Source organism: Panthera onca, chromosome C1 (assembly GCF_046562875.1).
Source record: "Panthera onca isolate mPanOnc1 chromosome C1, mPanOnc1 haplotype 2, whole genome shotgun sequence".
Classification (NCBI taxonomy): domain Eukaryota; kingdom Metazoa; phylum Chordata; class Mammalia; order Carnivora; family Felidae; genus Panthera; species Panthera onca.
This window is the reverse complement of record NC_138346.1, coordinates 187,886,176-187,905,525: the sequence shown is the minus strand read 5'-3', so window position 1 is coordinate 187,905,525 and position 19,350 is coordinate 187,886,176. Positions and strand designations below refer to the sequence as shown.

At 42.8% G+C, this 19,350-nt stretch overlaps 1 protein-coding gene and 1 long non-coding RNA gene across 2 annotated transcripts in view; both read left to right on the top strand.

The window, feature by feature from the left end:
* The first annotated feature begins 3,664 nt into the window (after positions 1-3,664).
* Positions 3,665-19,350, top strand: part of LOC144617258 (uncharacterized) — a 50,177-nt gene continuing 34,491 nt past the window's right edge. The window contains exons 1-3 of the long non-coding RNA XR_014138110.1: positions 3,665-4,026; positions 5,249-5,336; positions 7,983-8,216. This is a non-coding gene — a long non-coding RNA (uncharacterized LOC144617258). The remainder of the gene's footprint in view (positions 4,027-5,248; positions 5,337-7,982; positions 8,217-19,350) is intronic.
* On the top strand, positions 16,750-18,620 carry LOC132672263 (olfactory receptor 2G3-like). Its single transcript, XM_060624095.1, has one exon. It carries the CDS (start codon positions 16,750-16,752, stop codon positions 17,686-17,688), a length of 939 nt encoding a protein of 312 aa, XP_060480078.1. The 3' UTR covers positions 17,689-18,620.

Here is a 19,350-nt window from a genome sequence, read left to right as displayed (position 1 = left end):
TTAAACTTTAAACTTTTGCTTACAGACAATTGCATCCATAAGCAACACATAGAATTGTTCTTGCATGAATTTGAAAATTTATAATGGTAGCATGATATCCATATTATTCTGAAAACACTATAATTCAGCATCCTGTTTCTGACATCTACCCATTCAATATACACAAGCCTAATTCATTCTTTGCAGTGAGCATTTAAATATAACACTTCTCATTTACCTAATCCTATATTGTTGAAGATTTATTTTCCAATTTTTCTTTGAACATTTCTCCATTGTAAGTACTGTTTTCCTAGGATTTGTATATAGTGATGGACTTGGCATTATAGATCGTAGATCAAAGCAGTTTCAAGTTTACTAGATACTCCTAAATTATTCTTCCAAATAATTATATGGATACACACCTCCAGTTCTCATCAACATTTGATACTACTTATCTATCTCAAACAGCCTAAACTTGCTACCTATCTCATGGATGGAAAGTGGTAAAAATCATTTTTTTGTTTCATTTGTAATTCCCTGATTGCTAATGAATTTAGCATTTTTTCATAAGATTCTTGGTAGTACTGGGTAGTAAGTTCTGGACTCAGACTACTGTGTTCTAATCCCAGCCCTACCCTTTACTAACTCAGTGGTGATGGGCAAGGTACCTAACTTCTCTGAATCTCAGTTTCCTCATCTGTTAATAGGAAGAAAATAGTATAGACGTCAGAAGTTTGTTGGAAGGATTAAATGAGACAATACATGTCAAGCACTTGTCATAGTGAAAAACAAATTGTAAATGTTCAGTGAATATGAGATATTGTTTGCCTTTTCTTGATTTGTAGTTTATTATATATTTTGGGTATTGCTTCTTTGTTTGTTACATGCATTGAAGATATCTTTTCCTCAGTTTGTTGCTTGTTTTCTTTACTGCAAAAGTAATATAATATTTATTCTTAAACTTTTATAAAACAGATGCAAACAAAAAGAAGACAATGAGGGGGGTGCCTGGGTGGGTGTCTGACTCTTGATCTCTGTGTAGGTCTTGATCTCAGGGTTGTAAGTTCAAGCCCCATGTTGGGCTCTACCTTGGGTGTGAAGTCTACTTATCTCCTTAGACCTGGAGATAATTACTGTTAACATCTCAATGTCTATATTTTAGGGTTTAAAAGATTTTAAATTGTTTTTATTAATATTTTTAAAGAAATATGATACAATTATTAAACTATTATGTGTTTTCATGATTTCTTAAAAGGTTTTAACACTATTTTTGGTCATACTCTCATTTTATTTTATTTTATTTTTTAGAATAGTTGACACACGACATAGTTTCAGGTGTACAACATAGTGATTCAACATCTCTACACATTATGTTGTGCTTGCCACAAGTGTAGCTACCTCTGTCACCATAGGACACTATTACAATATCATTGACTATGTTTCTCATGCTATACCTTTTATTCCCATGACTTATTCATTCCATAACTGGAAGCCTGCATCTCCCACTTCCCTTTATCCATTTTGCCCATCCGCCCCACCTCCCTACCCTCTGGCGACCATCAGTTTGTTCTCTGTATTTATAGGTCAGATTCTGCTTTTTTTTTTATATATGTTTATTCTTTTGTGTTTTAGATTCCATGTATGAATGAAATCATATGGTATTTGTCTTTCTCAGCCTGACTTATTTTACTTAGCATAATACCTTCTAAGTGGTCCATCCATGTTGTCACAAATGGCAAGATCTCATCCTTTTTTATGGATGTGTAGTGATTTTTTAAATTGAATTATACAATATATATTTTCCTGTAACTTGATGTATTCACTCAATAATAGATTTTGACATTTATCATGTTGATTTGTTTTCATTGCTAAAGAGTATTCTTTTCTTTTTATTTTGATGAATAGAATAATGACTTTTAATAAATAGAATTTTTAATAAACTTATGAATCTTTTCCTTTATGGCTTTTCTTAAATGAACATGTATCAAAGATTTCACTGAGCTCATTAATTCATGAAGGAAGTAGTAAGATGTTAGGACTGGGCCAAAGTATATTCTCTACTGGAAAAATTTCATTTGCATTTCTACGAATAGGAATTATTTGGATTATTATAGACAGAAATCATTTTTCTTTCTACCAGTTTTCTAGAATTTAACAGTTACATCTGTAGAGTTATAAAACATCCAAGGCCATAGAAAATCAATTAAAATAGTACACCCTTATAAAGTCAGATAATCTTCAGAGGGTCTACTAAACAACATCTGGCACTATACCAAGAGGACACCAAGAAATCCCTTTTGCCTTTTTGCAAGTCTCAGATGATTTTCTTTTCTTACAACACCCATCCTTGTGATATTAAATAATCTTTAAAAATTATCTTGATTAAAAAAATACCGGTCTCATTATGTCTGGCCTCGTTGTTTATATAGGTGTAACACGCAGAATGTTAGCCACATGGACCATCTGTAGTTTGCTTTGCAAATCTAGGGACATGCAGTATTGAGCCACTTCTAAAGTCACAGAATTAATTTCTGCCTGTAAGTTTTCATATGGAAATCTCACATTGGACTTTTAAAATTCTCTATTATCTGTTATGCTAAGGCTGGAAAACCAATCCCAAGAAATTAACTCCTTCAAATTTTCCCATAGTACCTATAAATTTGGGGTGAATTCCTTCTTATGAAGGCTCTGAAATTTGCTTAAGTTTCCTGCTGGCCAGTGGGTGACATTTCTTAACATCTATAAGGTTGGGATCTTATAAGCCAGATAACAGGTTAGTTTTTCTGGGAGAGCTTTATAGAGATTGAATTCACAAGTCAACTCAACCCTTGCTACTTAATAATAGCTCAGCATGCTTGCTTAAGAGGTAATAATTCTTAAATATAATCTTTGTTAAACAATCAGTTTGACCAAGTATATCCTGGGTAAAAAGAAGACATAATTATTGAATGTATGCTAATAAGTAAAGAGACTAATTTAAGTGTCTGAATTGTGGTAAGTTAATAAAAATCAGGTTATCAGTTAAAAATGTTTCACTGCAGTTCACAAAAAGTGAATCTACTAAATCAAGTATTAGAGACAGCTTGAGGGGAAAGAGGAAAGGTTTTCTCATATATCCAAAACACCCGAACATTAAAAACAATAGCAATAATGATCTGAACAAATAATCTCATTGGTTAATTCCACTCCATGTGATTAACTCTTGCTCTGCAGAATCTTGGACCAGCAGCTAGTATCACAAAGTCATGCGGTTGTTGGCAAGAGTCAGCTCCTCACTGGCTATTGCACTGAGGGTCTCAGTTCCGTGTTGTCTGTTGGCCAGCAGCCACCTCTGTTCCTTGCCACATGGACTTCCCCATAGAGCAGCTCACAAGAAGCCAACTTACTTTATCAGAGCAAAAACTGAGAAGAGCCAGAGAGAGAGAGAGTTCAAGCAAAATGGAAGTCAGTCTTTTATTACCAAATCTCAGAAGTAATTATCTCATTGCTTTTGCCCTATTTCCATTAAAAGGAAAAAGCTGGGTTCCAAGCACACTCAAGTGGTGGGGATTACACAAAGGTGTGACTACCAGGAGGTAGGCATCACTAGGGGCTACCTTAGAAAGCTGCCTACCTGAGAGGTACCTGAATGAAGATCAGACAGGAAATGGCAGTTGGTAATCTTGCATAATTTTTCCCACAGGTTGGAACCATTGAAGGTTCTTGAGCAGGGGAGGAACCAAGTCAGAGCTGAAGGTTAGCTGAAGATGACTTTAGGAGCTATGTGAACACTTACTGCCTACAGAGCCTGTGTGATATTGTGATTTACAATAAGGAATATATACACAGTCTTATGGTTCCTGCCGCAGAGCTCCTAAGAACCTTGGAATTTCCTAAGTGATGAGAGCCATAAAGGTGTCTTTGCTGTGTCAATGAGGTGATTTTTGAACAACCAGTGGAACCAACCATGCGATTAGAGAACTTTCAGTCTCATCCTCAACCTCCTGGGAGAAGAGAGGAGCTGGAGCTCAAGCACCAACGGCCAGTGATTTAATCAATCACAACTAGGTAATGAAGCCACCATAAAAACCCAAAAGGTTGGGTTCAGAGAGCTTCTGGGTTGGTGAACACCTGGATGTGCTGGGAGGGCAGTGCACCTGGAGAAGGCATAGATGCCCCATGCCCCTTCCCACATACCTTGCTCTGTGCATCTCTTCCATCTGGCTACTCCTAAGTTACATCCTTTTACAACAAACTGGCAATAGAGTAAGTAAATGTTCCTCTGAGTTCTATAAGCCATTAGCAAATTAATTGAACCCAAGGAAGGGTCAGATGCACAGGTGACACCTTGGGCTTCTGATTGGTGTCTGAAGTAAGAGAGTGGGAAAAGTCTTGTAGGACTGAGCCCTTAACCTGTGGGATCTGACTCTATCTCCAGGCAGATTGTGTGAGAATTAAGGTGGCTTGTAGGCACCAGGTAGTATGGGAAAGCTGCTTGGCCACATGGAGAAAAACCCACGTTGGAATTTGGTATCAGCGTTATCACCCTGCCAGTTGAGGAAGGAGGTGGGTCACACACCTACAGTCTCTGAGTGCTTGGGGTGGCCAGTCAGGAAGAGGGCATTCCAGGCTGGGCCAGGGAAATGCTGGGAAAGAAACAGCCTCCAGGGGTGTGAGGAGGTCTCTGGGGTGGGAGCTTCCCTGTGGGGCAGGCAAAGGCCTCCAGCCTTGAGGGTCTCTCAAAGGGAGCTGAAGTCAGATTTAGCTGGTTGTGGACACCACCAAATCCTGAGCTTCCCTCAAAAGAGCAAGAGGACTCTGTGGCCTGGTCAGTGCTGCAGTGGACTCCCTGTGGGAGTCAGGCTCAGGAGAGCAGGGAATAGGAGAGAGACCCTGTCACCGAGGAGGAAGCACCCGGCCCTCGGTGTGGCTACAGGAGAGAGGGGACTTCATCCAGGGAGTACAGGGCACAGTGAGGCTCCAGGGCTCCCAGCCCTGGCTTCCCACACCCTACAGCACCCAAGAGGCAGCCGAATATGAGCTGAGTGTCCCAGCCTGAGGAGCCCTCCTGTCCCAGAAGCCAGACTCTTGGGCTCAGCTCTCAGTGGCCTCTCCCTCGTGGAGATCTCAACTAAATCATACCTATGTAATGAAGCCAAACCCCAGTCTGGCTCCTGGGGGCATATTGGGCCAAGTTCCAAATGCGATGCCAGTCCCCTGGGCCATCTGTGAGCAACTGGCCTTCTCATGCCCAGAAAGGATAGAATCTGAAGTTTCTTTTGCCCTCCAGGCAGGACTGATCTCCTCCTCACCCTTTGGCCAAAGACATCAAAAGAGGAGGCTCCAAGGTCTTTGCTGCTGCCTCAAAATTGCAGGATGTAAGTTCTTTCTGTCACCCGTCTTTAGCACTTATTGCTACAGTTCTAGCCCCTTCTCTCTTGCTCTTCTCTCCACCAAGAAGAAAAAAAGCTTCTCACAAGTGATTTGAAATGCCAGAACATACTCTCAAAGGGCTGAGGTCTGAGAGCCACTGAGCAGTTTAGGACCTCCATGGGCACCGTCCTTTATAAGACACATGAGGAAATGTACCCATGTCCCACATTAAACATAATTAATGTAGGGGTGCCTGGGTGGCTCAGTCAGTTGAGTGTCCGACTTTGGCTCAGGTCATGATCTCACAGCTCGTGGGTTTGAGCCCCGTGTCGAGCTCTGTGCTGACAGCTCGGAGACTGGAGCCTGCTTCGGATTCTGTGTCTCCCTCTCTCTCTGCCCCTAACCCACTCACATCCTGTCTCTGTCTCTCCCAAAAATAAATAAACATTAAGAAAAAAATTTTTAAAAGACATTATTAATGTATCACTTACTATGTAACTATGTAAAAGTTGAATGTGTTCACACTAACTTGACAAAATGTTATATTAAAAGTCATTTAAATATTTACTAATTTTTATTTTGTGAGATCTCTGTTTTTCAGCAAATATTCTTTGCTTTAGGGTCTCTGACACATCTGTAGATTATGAAAGCCCAAAGACTCTAGACACTTTGTCTGCAGTACCAAATGGATGACACAGCCCTGGGGATGCCACTTGGCAGGGGGAGAGGACAATTTCTTGGCCTCCATCACCTTAGACCTCCCAGGGTGCCTTATTTTTTTTTCCCCCTGGGAAAGGAGGGATAGCTGAGAAAAGACCTGCCCTCAGGGCACTGTCTGAGCCCTCCACACACCCTCCCCAGCATCTGCAATGCCACCCCTGGCTGGGCTTCATCTCTTCTAGCCAGACCTGGGCCTCCAGAAGGCATGGCCTGAGGTCCCTGGGGGGTGACACCCTTTAGTGGGAGCCTGGACTAGAGGCTTAGAGACTGTCCTGACTAGGGCCCCATGGACACATGCCATTCAGGAGTGGCCCCTGAGTCTGAGGGAGTCCTGCCCACAACCCCCTTCCCCACGGGATTATAAGCTTAGGACAGCATGCCCCCAACTATCCTGGGGAAAAGCGAGGCTACTGGTGCCTCGCCCAGCCTTGCAGCGAGGTCGGGTAGGAGCCCAGCCTGATCTGCAGTCCTGCTCACCAGCTGCCTGTCTCTTTCCCCACGTCTGTGTGAGTGTGTGCATGACTGTCTGTCTGCCTGTCTTTCTCTGGCCTGCGATCTTCTGTCTCTGCCTCTCTTTCTCTGTCTTGCTTTCCATCCCTTTCTGCCCATCTCTTTCTGCCTCTGTTTCTGCTTGCTGCTCTGTTTCTCTGCCTCCAAGTGTCTGTCTCTCTGCCCCTCCTCCTGCAGCTCTGGCTCGGCTGTGCTGACTGATCTTCAGCACTCTGCCCCTCTTGCCCTGTTGGCTCTGTGTATCGCTCCCTGGACCACAGCATGAGTCTGCGGCAAGGCCTCTCTCTACCCATCCCTTGTCCTCCTCTTCTCTGCCTCTGCTGTCTCCGTGATTCACATGGATCTCCCCCCTGGGTTTCCCTGGGTCTCCCCTTGAACCTGACCCTTGGCCCAATCGCTCCTTCACCTTCCTGCCATCTCAGCCTCCACTCCTCTGTCACTGTCTGGTCTGCACTCGCCCACCTTCTTGCTCTCCACCTCCAGCTCCTTATCTCTCCTCTCTCCACACCCCTGTCCTACGGTCTCTGTCCCTCTCCTCCCGTTTGGTCTCCACCAGCTCTCTGAGGTGCAGTGGCCCTGGGCAGCCCTCCTGCAGTTCCCACCCCACCTTCCCAGCACTGCAGACCATCACCGGTCTCTCCTTGGCTCCCACCTCTTTCCCTTCTGTGTCTTCTCATTCCATCCCTCTGATCCTCTCCCCATGGGTCTCCACTGCTCCACGGCTCTTTCCTTCAGTCCTTTCTCCTCTTCCTTCACAAAGAGAATGACCATTCTTTCACTTTCTTCCTCCTTCAGTGCTGGTCTTTTCTCTCTCCTGCCAGTGCCCCTCACATTCTGGTTCTCTGTGCCTCTCTGCCTCCTTATCACTTGTATGCGAGTCTCTTTTTCCCTCCCAGGGCCTCTCTATCTTTTCCCATTATTTTTTCTGCGTTTGTTGCTTTCTGGGTCAAGTTTCCTGTTTCTCGGGTCACGCTTAGCATCTGCAGGTCAGCATTGACACTGGGGGAGGGTGTACGTGTGTGTGACAGGGGAAAGGGCTGGAGAAAGGAAAAGGGAGGAGAAACCATATATCTTCAGAACCTGACAGAATTAAATATTACTGTAATCAAACTCCATTTTTACGGATAAGAAATAATTACTGGCTCTGAGTCATGGCAGTAAATAGCAACAGTGAAAACCTAAAACTCTTGGGCCTTTCATCTCCTAGCTGTGCTGCAGAAGAGTAGATATGAGAGGAGGAGATAAATATAAGGGTCCGAGTGAAGAAGCAAACAATTTTCCTCTAATTTCTATTACATCCTAACAAGGGGCCAAGGCTGGCACCCCCAGCCCCAAGCCACAGACAACCTGGGGATTAGAGGCTCACCCCTTACCAGGACCTTGCAATCAGACAACCCATTCCTGTTCTCTCACTGGTACAGGTCATCATCAAACCTGGCTGTGGGAGAGTCAGAACCTGAGGCTCAGAGAGGCCAAACAACTGACCCTGAGACACACAGCAAACCAGCCAAGGAAAGTGAGAGAAGAAATCAGTCTCTAGGCTGCACTCTGGACAAAGACAAATTCATCAAAGGCCAAGGATTCCCGGGGGCAGAGGCCCACCACCCACATTTTCTCTGCTTCCTCTGTCCTCAGTCTGCAGGCACAAGTCGGAGGTAAGACCCGGGCAGCCTCTCATCACTATGGCCCTTGTTTAAGGACCTCCATATCTCAGGAGCTGAGAGAAAACGTAGTTTGCAGCATCAGGTTCCCCATGTCCCTAAGTCCCATTCCTGGCCCATGGCTCATCTCTGAGAGCAACACTTGGCAGTGCAAGAGCCTGGACTAGGGCTCAAGCCATGTGGGTGCTCATACTTGAGACACTCTTGCTGTGTGACCCTGGGCCAGTCACTTCCCCTCTCTGGGCTTTGGTAAAACAAGAAGATTGTACTAGTGGTTATAAAATTGAGTTTCAAGTCTGCAACTAGTAAGAGGAGCCACCAGCAGTCACGTGTGTCTGGGTAAGGAGGGTGTGAATGGAGTAGGTTCTGAGCTCCTGCAGAAGTCTGTCTTTGACAAAGCCTGAAAATGCATAGCTCGGGAACTGTAAGACTCCATGACCTGCTCCCCAACACCTCAGTGGTCCAACATCCATTTTCAATTCTGTTGTCAGGGAACGGCCCATCTAGAGGACGGTGTCCCCTCAGTCACACATGCCTCCCCTGCTGTCTCAGCTTCGAGTATCTTCCATGGAGGACATTTAAGTGTTGTCTAGCCTAGACACCGAGGAGGCATGGAATTGTGGGGCCCTGGCACCCCCTGCTCTATCTCTCCAGCCCCACTCTCTGGCCCCAGTCGCCTCCAAATCCAGGCATAAGTAGAAAAGCATCGAGTGTCTGTCCTAGAGGAGCCATTACAGATTATCCACCACCCTCCTTTTATAGATGAGATCATGAGAGCCAGGAGGCTGGGCGACTTCCCAAAGCCATGCAGCCAACTAGTGCTCCAGTGAGCAGGAGGGCTCGGCTCTTATAGGACACAGAGGGACAATGACTGGGGAAGTTGGCTGGGCCCAAATGTGAAGGCCTGTGTGCACGCTAAGAATTCTGGTCTCTTTTATGGTTAATAATGAGCAATGGCCTTCTTGCCTGAGCTGGAGGGTGGACAGGGGGGTCGGGGGAACAGGGTGGGGTGTAGGCTGGGGGTACTGGGCAGCCTTATTCTGGTCTTCTGCCATGCTGAAGACCTACAGCTGGAGGTGAGCCTCTTAGGTGGGAGCCCGTATGTATCTCTGGGCTGGGATCGGGAGTGGCCAGAGCTCAGAGCACCTGCCCCAGGGCAAGTTGGGTTCCTCCTCTCATGAGCTGGAGCATTCTCTGGACTCTCGTGGTGGTTCAGGAAGCAGAGATGTGTCTGCTTTATGTCCCCACCTCCCATGCTGGCTCAGGCAGAGACACCAACACCAATCCCTCAGGTGTTTTTGGCATTCATTTGCCACCTCTTTTGTTCACTGGCATAAACCCAGGACTATCTTCACCCAACCTCCAACCATCTTGCAGAGTTCCCACTGTACAGACGACGCTGCTCAGGTTCAGAGAGGTGAAGTAATTTGCACAGGTTACACAGCAAGAACAGTAAGCTACTCCTGGAGCCCAGGTGTGCCCAACTCCAAATCCAGGGCTCTGCCTTGGCCTCAGATCTAGCCTCACTTCTCCTAGTTTTGCAGTCCCAGAGGTCTAGCGCCCTGAGGAATCTGGAATCTCAGCTCATCTTTCTTTTTCCTGTGTGATCACACTTCCCGCTTCTGTGAGCTGGTCTGGTCTCATCCCACATTGGGATGGGGTTACCATTCTGTCTCCCAATCTGACTTCTCCACTTATGGGGAGTCAACCTGGGTTTTCACCTCCCAAGTCATCTCCTATCCAAAACACGTTTACCCTAACCAAGATGTGTATGTGCATTAAACTGCATAAACTGGGGCACCTGGGTGGCTCAGTTGGTTAAATGGCCGACTTTGGCTCAGGTCATGATCTCGCAGTTGGGGAGTTGGAGCCCCGCTCTGAGCTGTCAGCACAGAGCTGGGAGCCTGCTTTGGAATCTGTGACTCCTTCTTTCTCTGCTCTTCCCCTGCTCATGCTATGTCTCTCTCTGTCTCTCATAGAATAAATAAATGTTAAAAAAAATTATAAATAAATAAATAAATAAATAAATAAATAAACTGCATAAGCTAATTCCAGGTGCAGCCCAGTGGAGGAGATGAGCTAGGACAGCAGGAGGGCTCTCTCTTCCATTCCGTCTGGCCCTTCTCTAGTCCCTGCATCTCTCTCCATCTGCCATCTTCCTCTCTGTACCCACCCTTTGATCTAAACTGAAAGAAGAAGCCAAACCCCTAGGTATTCTAACTTCAAAGTATCTTGAATTTTATTCCTTATTTTTTTAATGTTCATTTATTTTGTGAGAGAGAAGGAGGGACAGCGTCAGCAGGGGAGGTGCAGAGAGAGACAGGGACAGAGGATCCAAAGCAGGCTTCATGCTGACAGCAGAGAGCTTGATGTGGGGCTCAAACTCACAAACTGTGAGATCATGACCTGAGCCAAAGTCTGATGCTTAACCAACCGAGCCATCCAGGTGCCCCAAACTTTATTCCTTATTATAAAATGAATTCATGTTCGTTGTGAAGAATTTATAAAGTTCAAAGAACTTTAACAAATAATATCAGCTATAAATCTAAGCACCAGAAATGACCAGTTAACATTTTGGTACATTCCTTTCCAATTTTTTGTGTATGCCTGTAAATCTTTACACTATTAGGATTGGGTCATATAGTTTCACATTCTGTTTCCTTAACTTAACAATCTATTGGAGCATTTCCCTACAACATGGAGTAGTCTCCAAAATATGATTTTAAAGGCTGTACAGTATTCAATCATATCAATATACCATAATTTATTTAGCCCAGTCCCTTATTATAGGACATTTATGTTGTTTCCAGTTTTCCCTGTTAGAAATAATATTGCAGTGAACACCCTTGATGAAATCTCTCCCCACATCCCTGATGTTTTTCCCTATGTGAAATTCTTAAAAGTGAAATTGCATACTGTCACATCATCAGAAAGAAAGGTATCAGAAAATTGCATACTGTCACATCAGCAGAAAGAAAGGTATAGTAATTTATTTCCCATAACAATACATTATGAGGATTCCTGTTTTATTGTAAACTGGCCAGTGCCAGGCATTATCATTTTAAAGTAGTTTTTGCCAATTTTACGGGTTGAAAACGTACTTCATTGAGGTCTTAAGGTGTGATCTTTAACCATTAACAACAGTTAAACTTTTCTGTGGGTTCATTGGCCACTTGATCTCTTCTTTTGTGAATTAATTTTTCACATTTCATTCTCAGTTGCTAGAGTTTTTCTTTATGTTTTAGAAGATATATTCTAATGGCACTTGTTTTCCACATATATCACAAATATCATTAGTGTTTTTAACTTAAAGAAAATTATATCACCAAAAATATTTGTCTTTTCCTTTACCATTTTGTTTTTGTGTTTATGTGAAAGGAAAAAAATACTGGCATTTAGGCAGGGGGAATGTGAGTAGATTGGCATAATATGGACACAGGGAAATTGAAAGAAAGAGAGTCAACTTTGTCTGCACAGTTAAGTGGATCAGTGGTTCTCAAAGTGTGGCCCCACCAGCAGGCAGTGTGAGCATTCCCTGGGAGCTTGTTACAAATGCAAATTTTGGGGCTCCACTCCAGACCTACTGAATTTTGGGGAAACTCTGGGTGTGAAGCACAGCAGTGTGTAACAAGCCTTCCAGATGCTTCTGATACACGAAGCAGGGAGATAGGGAAGTGGGGTTTATGGCTGGCTGCTCAGGTGACAGGAACAAGAAGTCCTAGAAGGGAGATAAGGGGAGATGAGACAAGGTTCCAGGAAGGAACCCAGACCCCCGTATGACATAATGGTTGTCTCGGGACTAGAGGAAGAAAAACTGTTGCATGGAGGGTCTAAGGACTTTATGGAATTAAATATTCAATTTTAAATTGTGCTTCCTTGTAACACATCTTTGTCTTACAACACCTTCAGAACAAATCTGAGGACAACCTTGTGTTGGGGAGGTTTGGGGCATAAAGGTGAAAGAGAATAGGGATGAGCCATGGAAGAGGTCCATCCCAACCCGAGGAAGGCAGGGGGCCAAGGGTTCAGTGAGAGGAGAAATTTTGAGAACAAAGTAACCAGGGATACACAAGGAACCTTCAAAACTACTAAAAAACTAAGAAGGGGAAAGAATCTGGCTTCTCACAGCAGGTGGGATGAGGAGCTTTGTTGCCTTGTGTACTTATAAAAGGAAGAATTATCACCACGAGGCTGAACGACTCCGAACATTCAGGTTATGCTATAAAGGTCTCTCTTTGTCTCATCATATAATAAACATTCACCCATATATTTTCCCCTAGGATGCTTTATAGTTTTTGCTTTTTGCATTTAACTGTTTCATGTAGTTAGAATTTATCTTGGTAGGCGGCATAAAAGAACTTTCTCTATCCAGATCATCAACTGGTTGAGCAACATTTGTTAAATAACTTCCTGCCCTCTGATTTATAATCACCTCTTCATCCCTGGCGGAGGTCCATTTCCAGGCTCTCTGTTCTGTCCCATCCATCTGTGTAGCTGTCTCTGAGCTTACACTACATTTTTGTGGTATGTATACCACACACACACACACACACATATACATACATACATAAATATATGGTATTTTGTTTACTCCTTTGGAAGAGGGTCACAAATAAAATCCAGGATAACCAGTTAAATTTGAATGTCAGATTTATTTTTATTTGCTAAATCTGACAACTTGACTCCCTCTTCATTGTCCCTTTTTTCCTTCAGTATTTCCTTGACTATTCCCACCTATTTATTATTTTTTTGTATTTTTTAGTTAATTAATTTTTTAGTTTACATCCAAGTTAGTTAGCATATAGTGCAACAATGATTTCAGGAGTGGATTCCTTAATGCCCCTTACCCATTTAGCCCATCCCCCCTCCCAAAACCCCTCCAGTAACCCTCTGTTCTCTATATTTAAGAGTCTCTTATGTTTTGTCCCCCTTCCTGTTTTTATATTATTTTTATTCCCTTCCTTTATGTTCATCTGTTTTGTCTCTTAAATTCCTCATATGAGTGAAGTCATATGGTATGTGTCTTCCTCTGACTGGCTAATTTCACTTAGCTTAATACCCTCTAGTGCCAGCCACGTAGTTACAAATGGCAAGATTTCATTCTTTTTGATTGCCGAGTAATACTCCATTGTATATATATACCACATCTTCTTTATCCATTCATCCATCGATGGACATTTGGGCTCTTTCCATACTTTGGCTATTGTCGATAGCACTGCTAGAAACATTGGGGTGCAAGTGTTCCTTCGAAACAGCATACCTGTATCCCTTGGATAGGTATCTAGTAGTGCAATTTCTGGGTCATAGGGTAGTTCTATTTTTAGTGTTTTGAGGACCCTCCATACTGTTTTTCAGAGTGGCTGCACTAGTTTGCGTTCCCACTAGCAATGCAAAAGGGATCTTCTTTCTCTGCATCCTCGCCAACACCTGTTGTTGCCTGAGTTGTTAATGTCAGCCTTTCTGACACCCACCTATTTATTCTTTCATGAGCTTCTGAATCACATTATCAAGTTCTTATAAAATCATTCTATTGGTTTTAATTAGATTTGCATAACATAAATAAATTTGGAGATAAAGGTTTGGTTTTGGTTTTTGTGGTTTTGGGGGAGGTTTGTTTTGTTTTGTTTTGTTTTGTTTTGTTTTTGGCCAAGTTTAGTTTTTCTGTGCAGAAATATGGTATATCCCTGAACTTAATCGAAGCTTCCCTTATGTCTTTCAGAAAAGTTCTAAGGAATCTTCTGTTTGTTTTGTCATCATTCATATTGCTCTCATAGGTCCTGAACATTTCTTGTGAGGCTCATCCTTAGGTATTTGTATATTTTTGTTTATTTGCTGCTTTTTTAGATCTTTTTTTCCAATATGTTTCTAACTTTTTTTCTGGTATAAAACATTTCTACGTTTTGGGGTATTTCTTAGTTTTTTAATGATTAAAAAAATACACATACTCATTGTAGAAAAATAGCAAATAGGACAGAAATGGAAAAAGAAAAAGAAAAGGAACTTCATTCATTGCTAGCTGCTCACTCACCACTATGGTAAATCTTAGTCCTCAATGATAAAAAAATCTGACAAGTCTGTGTATAACAAGCCGTCGTCATTTTCTATGCATCTGATATGTGATGTAAAATACATTTTTTAAAAATGTGTGTGCATGCGCATCTCTGTACACATGAGATCTTACTATGCATATAGTTCTTCAAATCTATTTTTCCCTTTTTAAAAAAATTTAATTCAGTTCCCCGGGCCTATGCCAGGACGCAGGGAGGAACCGGGCCTGGGGAGACCCACTGGGCAGCTGGCTGCTGGGCAGGGTCAGTACCTGGGGAGACCCAGCAGGAGAGGTGTCAGGGCCCAGCTGCTGGTGTTGCACAGGCTCCAGGGTCCCCAACTTTTTTCATATTAAGCCAACTCAACCAAACTCTTTAATTAGCTCTAGAACTGTATCAGTTGGTTGTCTTGGATTTCTACAAGAGACAAGTATGATATTTCCAAATCATTATAATTTTCTGATCTTTATAATATTATTTCCTCACCTTAAACTATTTCTTTGGCTACACCTTTCTGAATAATCTTACACACTAGCAGTAATAGTAGCAAACACTTTGCACACCACCAGAACAAGGATCATAAATTCAAATGCATGGCTGGGGCGTGGCAAGCAGGCAGTGTAACTGAGTAAAACTAGTCTATGAAAAATAATAAGGAAGGACAAGGAATATGGTGAACTTGTGGGTTCACACTCCATCCAAAGGGAAACCACATGCTCACCTCCTGCTGGTTGGAGGAACATGGGCCCATTATTGCCAAGTCTAGCTTGTGATGCTAAAAATCTATTTTTTTATGTGTAAGCTCAACTTCTAAAAATATTGACAATTAATTCAACTTTTAAAAACTATACAAGCCAAACAAAATATATCTGTGGGTTATACTTGGCCTTCAGGTGACCATTAAGTGACCTCTATGCTATAGTTTTAGCAGTAAGCATGATGCTGGCTCTTTGTAACAAATATTCTTTATAATATCAAAGGAGTTTTTGGAGATGCCATATTAAATGTCTCTGTGAGAGTTCACAAAACAGAAAGTTGAGAGCAATCTACGAAGCCATAGGAACAAAGGGTGTACAAGTCAGAAATGGATAAGGAGGTGGGCTGGGGTACCCACGTGGGCAGAGTGCATGTGCTTAATAAACCCTTCCCAACAAATTGTAACCACTCTCAACAAATTTCTCTTTCACGAAACTCTGGGTTTTGTGGATTTACTTCTGAACATTTTCTTATAATCACTAGAATTTTTAATATATTCAGAATAAAATAAAAGTTTTTCTGAATCATAAGACCAAACAGACAATGAATATTGAAAGATGGACCAGCCACAGGGAAAGTTTTTAAATCTCAGTATGTTCACCATCTCCAACAAAGCAAAACCAATTTATTGGCACCATATGGACAGTGTGAAGGAAGGCATCTTTGAAGAGTTTCCAATTAAGGAGGTATGATAAATGAAGAGTAATTGTACAATATACACATTGTTAAGATTATATCCTCTTTGCATGATGTGTTGGTGTTATTCTTTTTATTTTAGTAACTCTAAAAATTGTTTATGGAACTATACTCACTTTACTCATGACTTTCCTTAACTATAAAATATCCCTTATATTTTGGAAGACAATGTTTCAATAAGCATTTGGTAAAAATTTGTTGAATGAATGACATAATTAATGAACACTGGTGAAGTCTTATTCACCAGAAAAGGCTAAATCTTAAATATTAACTCTAATTTTTATTGTGCATAGTATTGGTTTTAATCCCCAATTCTAACCCTAGTCCCAATCCTAATAGTGATTTTAAAAAAAGATAAACATTAACCCAAATAATGAGTATAATAGTCGTACCTTGATCCTAATCTGAAACCAAGTATTAGCAACCCCTGTAGTTCCAAGAGAAAACAGAAAATAAGGTGAATAGAAAAGCAAGGCTCTGGGGCACCTGCGTGGTTCAGTTGGTTAAGCATCTGACTTCAGCTCAAGTCATGATCTCACAGTTCACGAGCTCAAGTCCCACGTTGGGCTCTGTGCTGACAGCTCAGAGCCTGGAGCCTTCTTCAGATTCTGTGTCTCCCTCTCTCTCTGCTCCCTCCCCTGCTTGCTCTCTCTCTCTCTCTCTCTCTCTCTCTCTCTTTCTCTCTCTCAAAAATAAATAAACATTAAAAAAAAAGAAAGAAAGAAAAGCAAGGCTGTGTCAGAAGGAAAAACAGATACCTATAGACCAGAATGGAAACAGCATATAGCGCTTCCCTGATTTGGTGTTCACCATTTTCATCCCCATATTCCTCAACTAAATCCTGAACCCAACCCCAATACCACCCAAGCTACTATGGGGACATATCTCACAGTGCTTCCATCTGCCAATCCAAACTGCCCATTAAGAAACATAAATGAAACAATGAGTGTGAAAATTCCTTACACACCCTTGGCATAGACACTCAATAAATTACATATCCTCAAAACTCTTTAAACAGGCAGATCACAATGCAAGAACTCAACCAGTCCTCCGTGACGGAATTCATTCTATTGGGTTTTGCCCCCAACCCTAGGACCAACCCTCTGCTCTTCACCTTCTTTCTCACCTTTTACCTGCTAATCCTCATAAGCAACAGCCTCCTCATCACCCTTATTCACCAGGATTCTCGCCTCCACATACCCATGTACTTTTTCATCAGTGTCCTCTCCACGCTGGACGTGTGCTACACAACCACTACCGTGCCCCAGATGCTTGTGCATATTCTCAGTGAGAAGAGGACCATCTCTTTTGCTAGATGTGTGGCCCAGATGTACATCTTCCTCCTCTTTGGGGTCACTGAGTCCTGGCTTTTCTCTATCATGTCTGTGGACAGGTACGTGGCCATCTGCCATCCTCTCCGGTATAAGATCATCATGAGCCATTGGATGTGCCTCCTCATGGTGGGCATCTGTGCAGCCTATGGTGTGGTGGGTGGCCTGTGCTATACCTTCTTTGCTATGAGTCTGCCCTACTGTGGCCCTAATGAAATTGACCACTACTTCTGTGAGGTCCCTGCTGTCCTAAAGCTGGCCTGTGCAGACACATCCCTCAATGACTTGGTGGACTTCATCACGGGCTTCAATGTCATTGTGGTCCCACTGTCCCTGGTTGTCATCGTCTATGCCAACATCTTTGCCACCATCATGAAGATCCGCTCAGCCCAGGGACGGGTCAAGGCCTTCTCCACCTGTGCCTCCCACATCACTGTGGTCACCATGTTCGCCATTCCATGCATCATTATGTACATGAGCCCTGGCTCTGACTCCTTGTCAAACAATGGCAAGAAAATGGCCCTTTTTTATAACATTGCCACAGCCTTCCTCAACCCTGTCATCTATAGTCTGAGGAACAAGGACGTGAAAAAGGCTTTCCTCAAATTGATGGGACAGAGCAGGGCCCCACAGTGAGGCCTTAAAGCTGAAGACCTGGGGAGCCAAACAAAGCAGGACTCACACCCACAACCCCTCAAAGACTCTTCCAGGAGACCTGGGAGGGCTGTACTCCATAAAGCTAACCCTTCACCCTGGCCTAGGGAGAAGGAACTGAGTACTCAGACAACCACAGCATCTGTGGTGACCTGGTTTGGGACAGAGGTGATTGTGAAGGTAGAGCATAGTGGTCAAGAGCCAGGATGACAGACTTGATTTTAGCCATTAGCAGGACATATGAATTTTTGCAAGCCATTTAACTTCTCTAAGGTTTATACCTATCTCTTCCTCACAGGGAGGTTGTAATGATGATGTGAGATTCTATGTGAAAAGTATTTAGTACGAGACTAGCAATAGTCAGCTTTCAACAGATACTAGTTTTAATGTTTAAAATTTATTTCTTAGGGATGAACTGTCAACCTTGAACTAGCCAATGATCTTCTTCTGAACTGTGGAAGTAACTGGAGCCCTAGAGAGTAAAGGGAAAAAGGCAGGGAGTGGGAGTATTAAAAACTCAAAAACTGAGAAGTGGAGAATCTTAGGGTGAGAGACTTGAGAATGAGGAAGTGAGCCCTTATCTTCCATCCACAAATTGTGCACCTTGAACTCATCTTCTACCTTTGTTTTGTAGCCATTCGTTCTTATGCTTTTGTATCTTTACACCTCTTGATTTTCCTTTGCCCCTTGTTCTAATAAAGTCCATTTTGGAAAACTACAGCCTGTCTTGGGTGATCTCAAGGAAGAGAGACTCTGTCCACTTGAGGATGAGCAAAATTAGGGAGGGAGTGGGTATAACGTTCCCCCCAGATGCAAAAGTTAGGCAGTCCAGGAGAGGTTAAAATCTCCATGGGGAGTTTCTCTTCTGCTCCCTCTTGCTTAGAGAGACCTTCCCTGAAACTCTGCCTATGCCTCATAGAATGTTTACAAACATAAATTGTTTTTTCCCAAATTTCATTAATCTGCAGGGTCATGTTACTGGGCATCACTGTATTTACTGGTTTTGTGTCTGTTTGCTGCCGCAGGAACTCCAGCACCCAACAAAGCAATACATGTTCCATAGGCTAACAGGCAACACCTTCGGGTTGTTCTTTCCTACCCCCTTGCTGATGTACACTGACTATGAAACTCCTTGCAAAAAAAATCAGCTGGACTGGCCGGAAAATTCAACATGAATGCCTATGTCCTCCATGGGTTACCAGGGTCCGTGCCAAAGGTGTAGGTCTCTATGTCCTCAAAAATATTGCCCTATGCCACCACACAGGAGCCAGAGTGTCACATAAATAATGAATCAAAATTAAAAGGCAGATAACAAAACAGGACATATCATTGCAACATACTTACAGACATGTTGATAATGACATGAACATAGAAAGAGCTCTTACAAATTGGTAAGAAAAATACAAACACCCCAGGAAACTGGCAACAGATCTGAACAGTTCATAAAAAAAGACATTCAAATCATTAATAGATGTGTGGGGAAAATCCTATCACAGTAGGCACCAAAGAAATGCAAATTTAAGTATCAATGAGATATCACTTTTTCACCTTTGAAATGGCGAAGAGTTTTTAAACAATGGAGTCAGAGGTGGCTCCATTGAAACATGGACTCTCGTACATGGCCAGTGTACCCATCTTTTTGCA

What these genes read in the sequence shown, in the direction of transcription:
- LOC132672263 (XM_060624095.1), top strand. Translation starts at nt 16,750, where the DNA reads ATGCAAGAACTCAACCAGTCCTCCGTGACGGAATTCATTCTATTGGGT.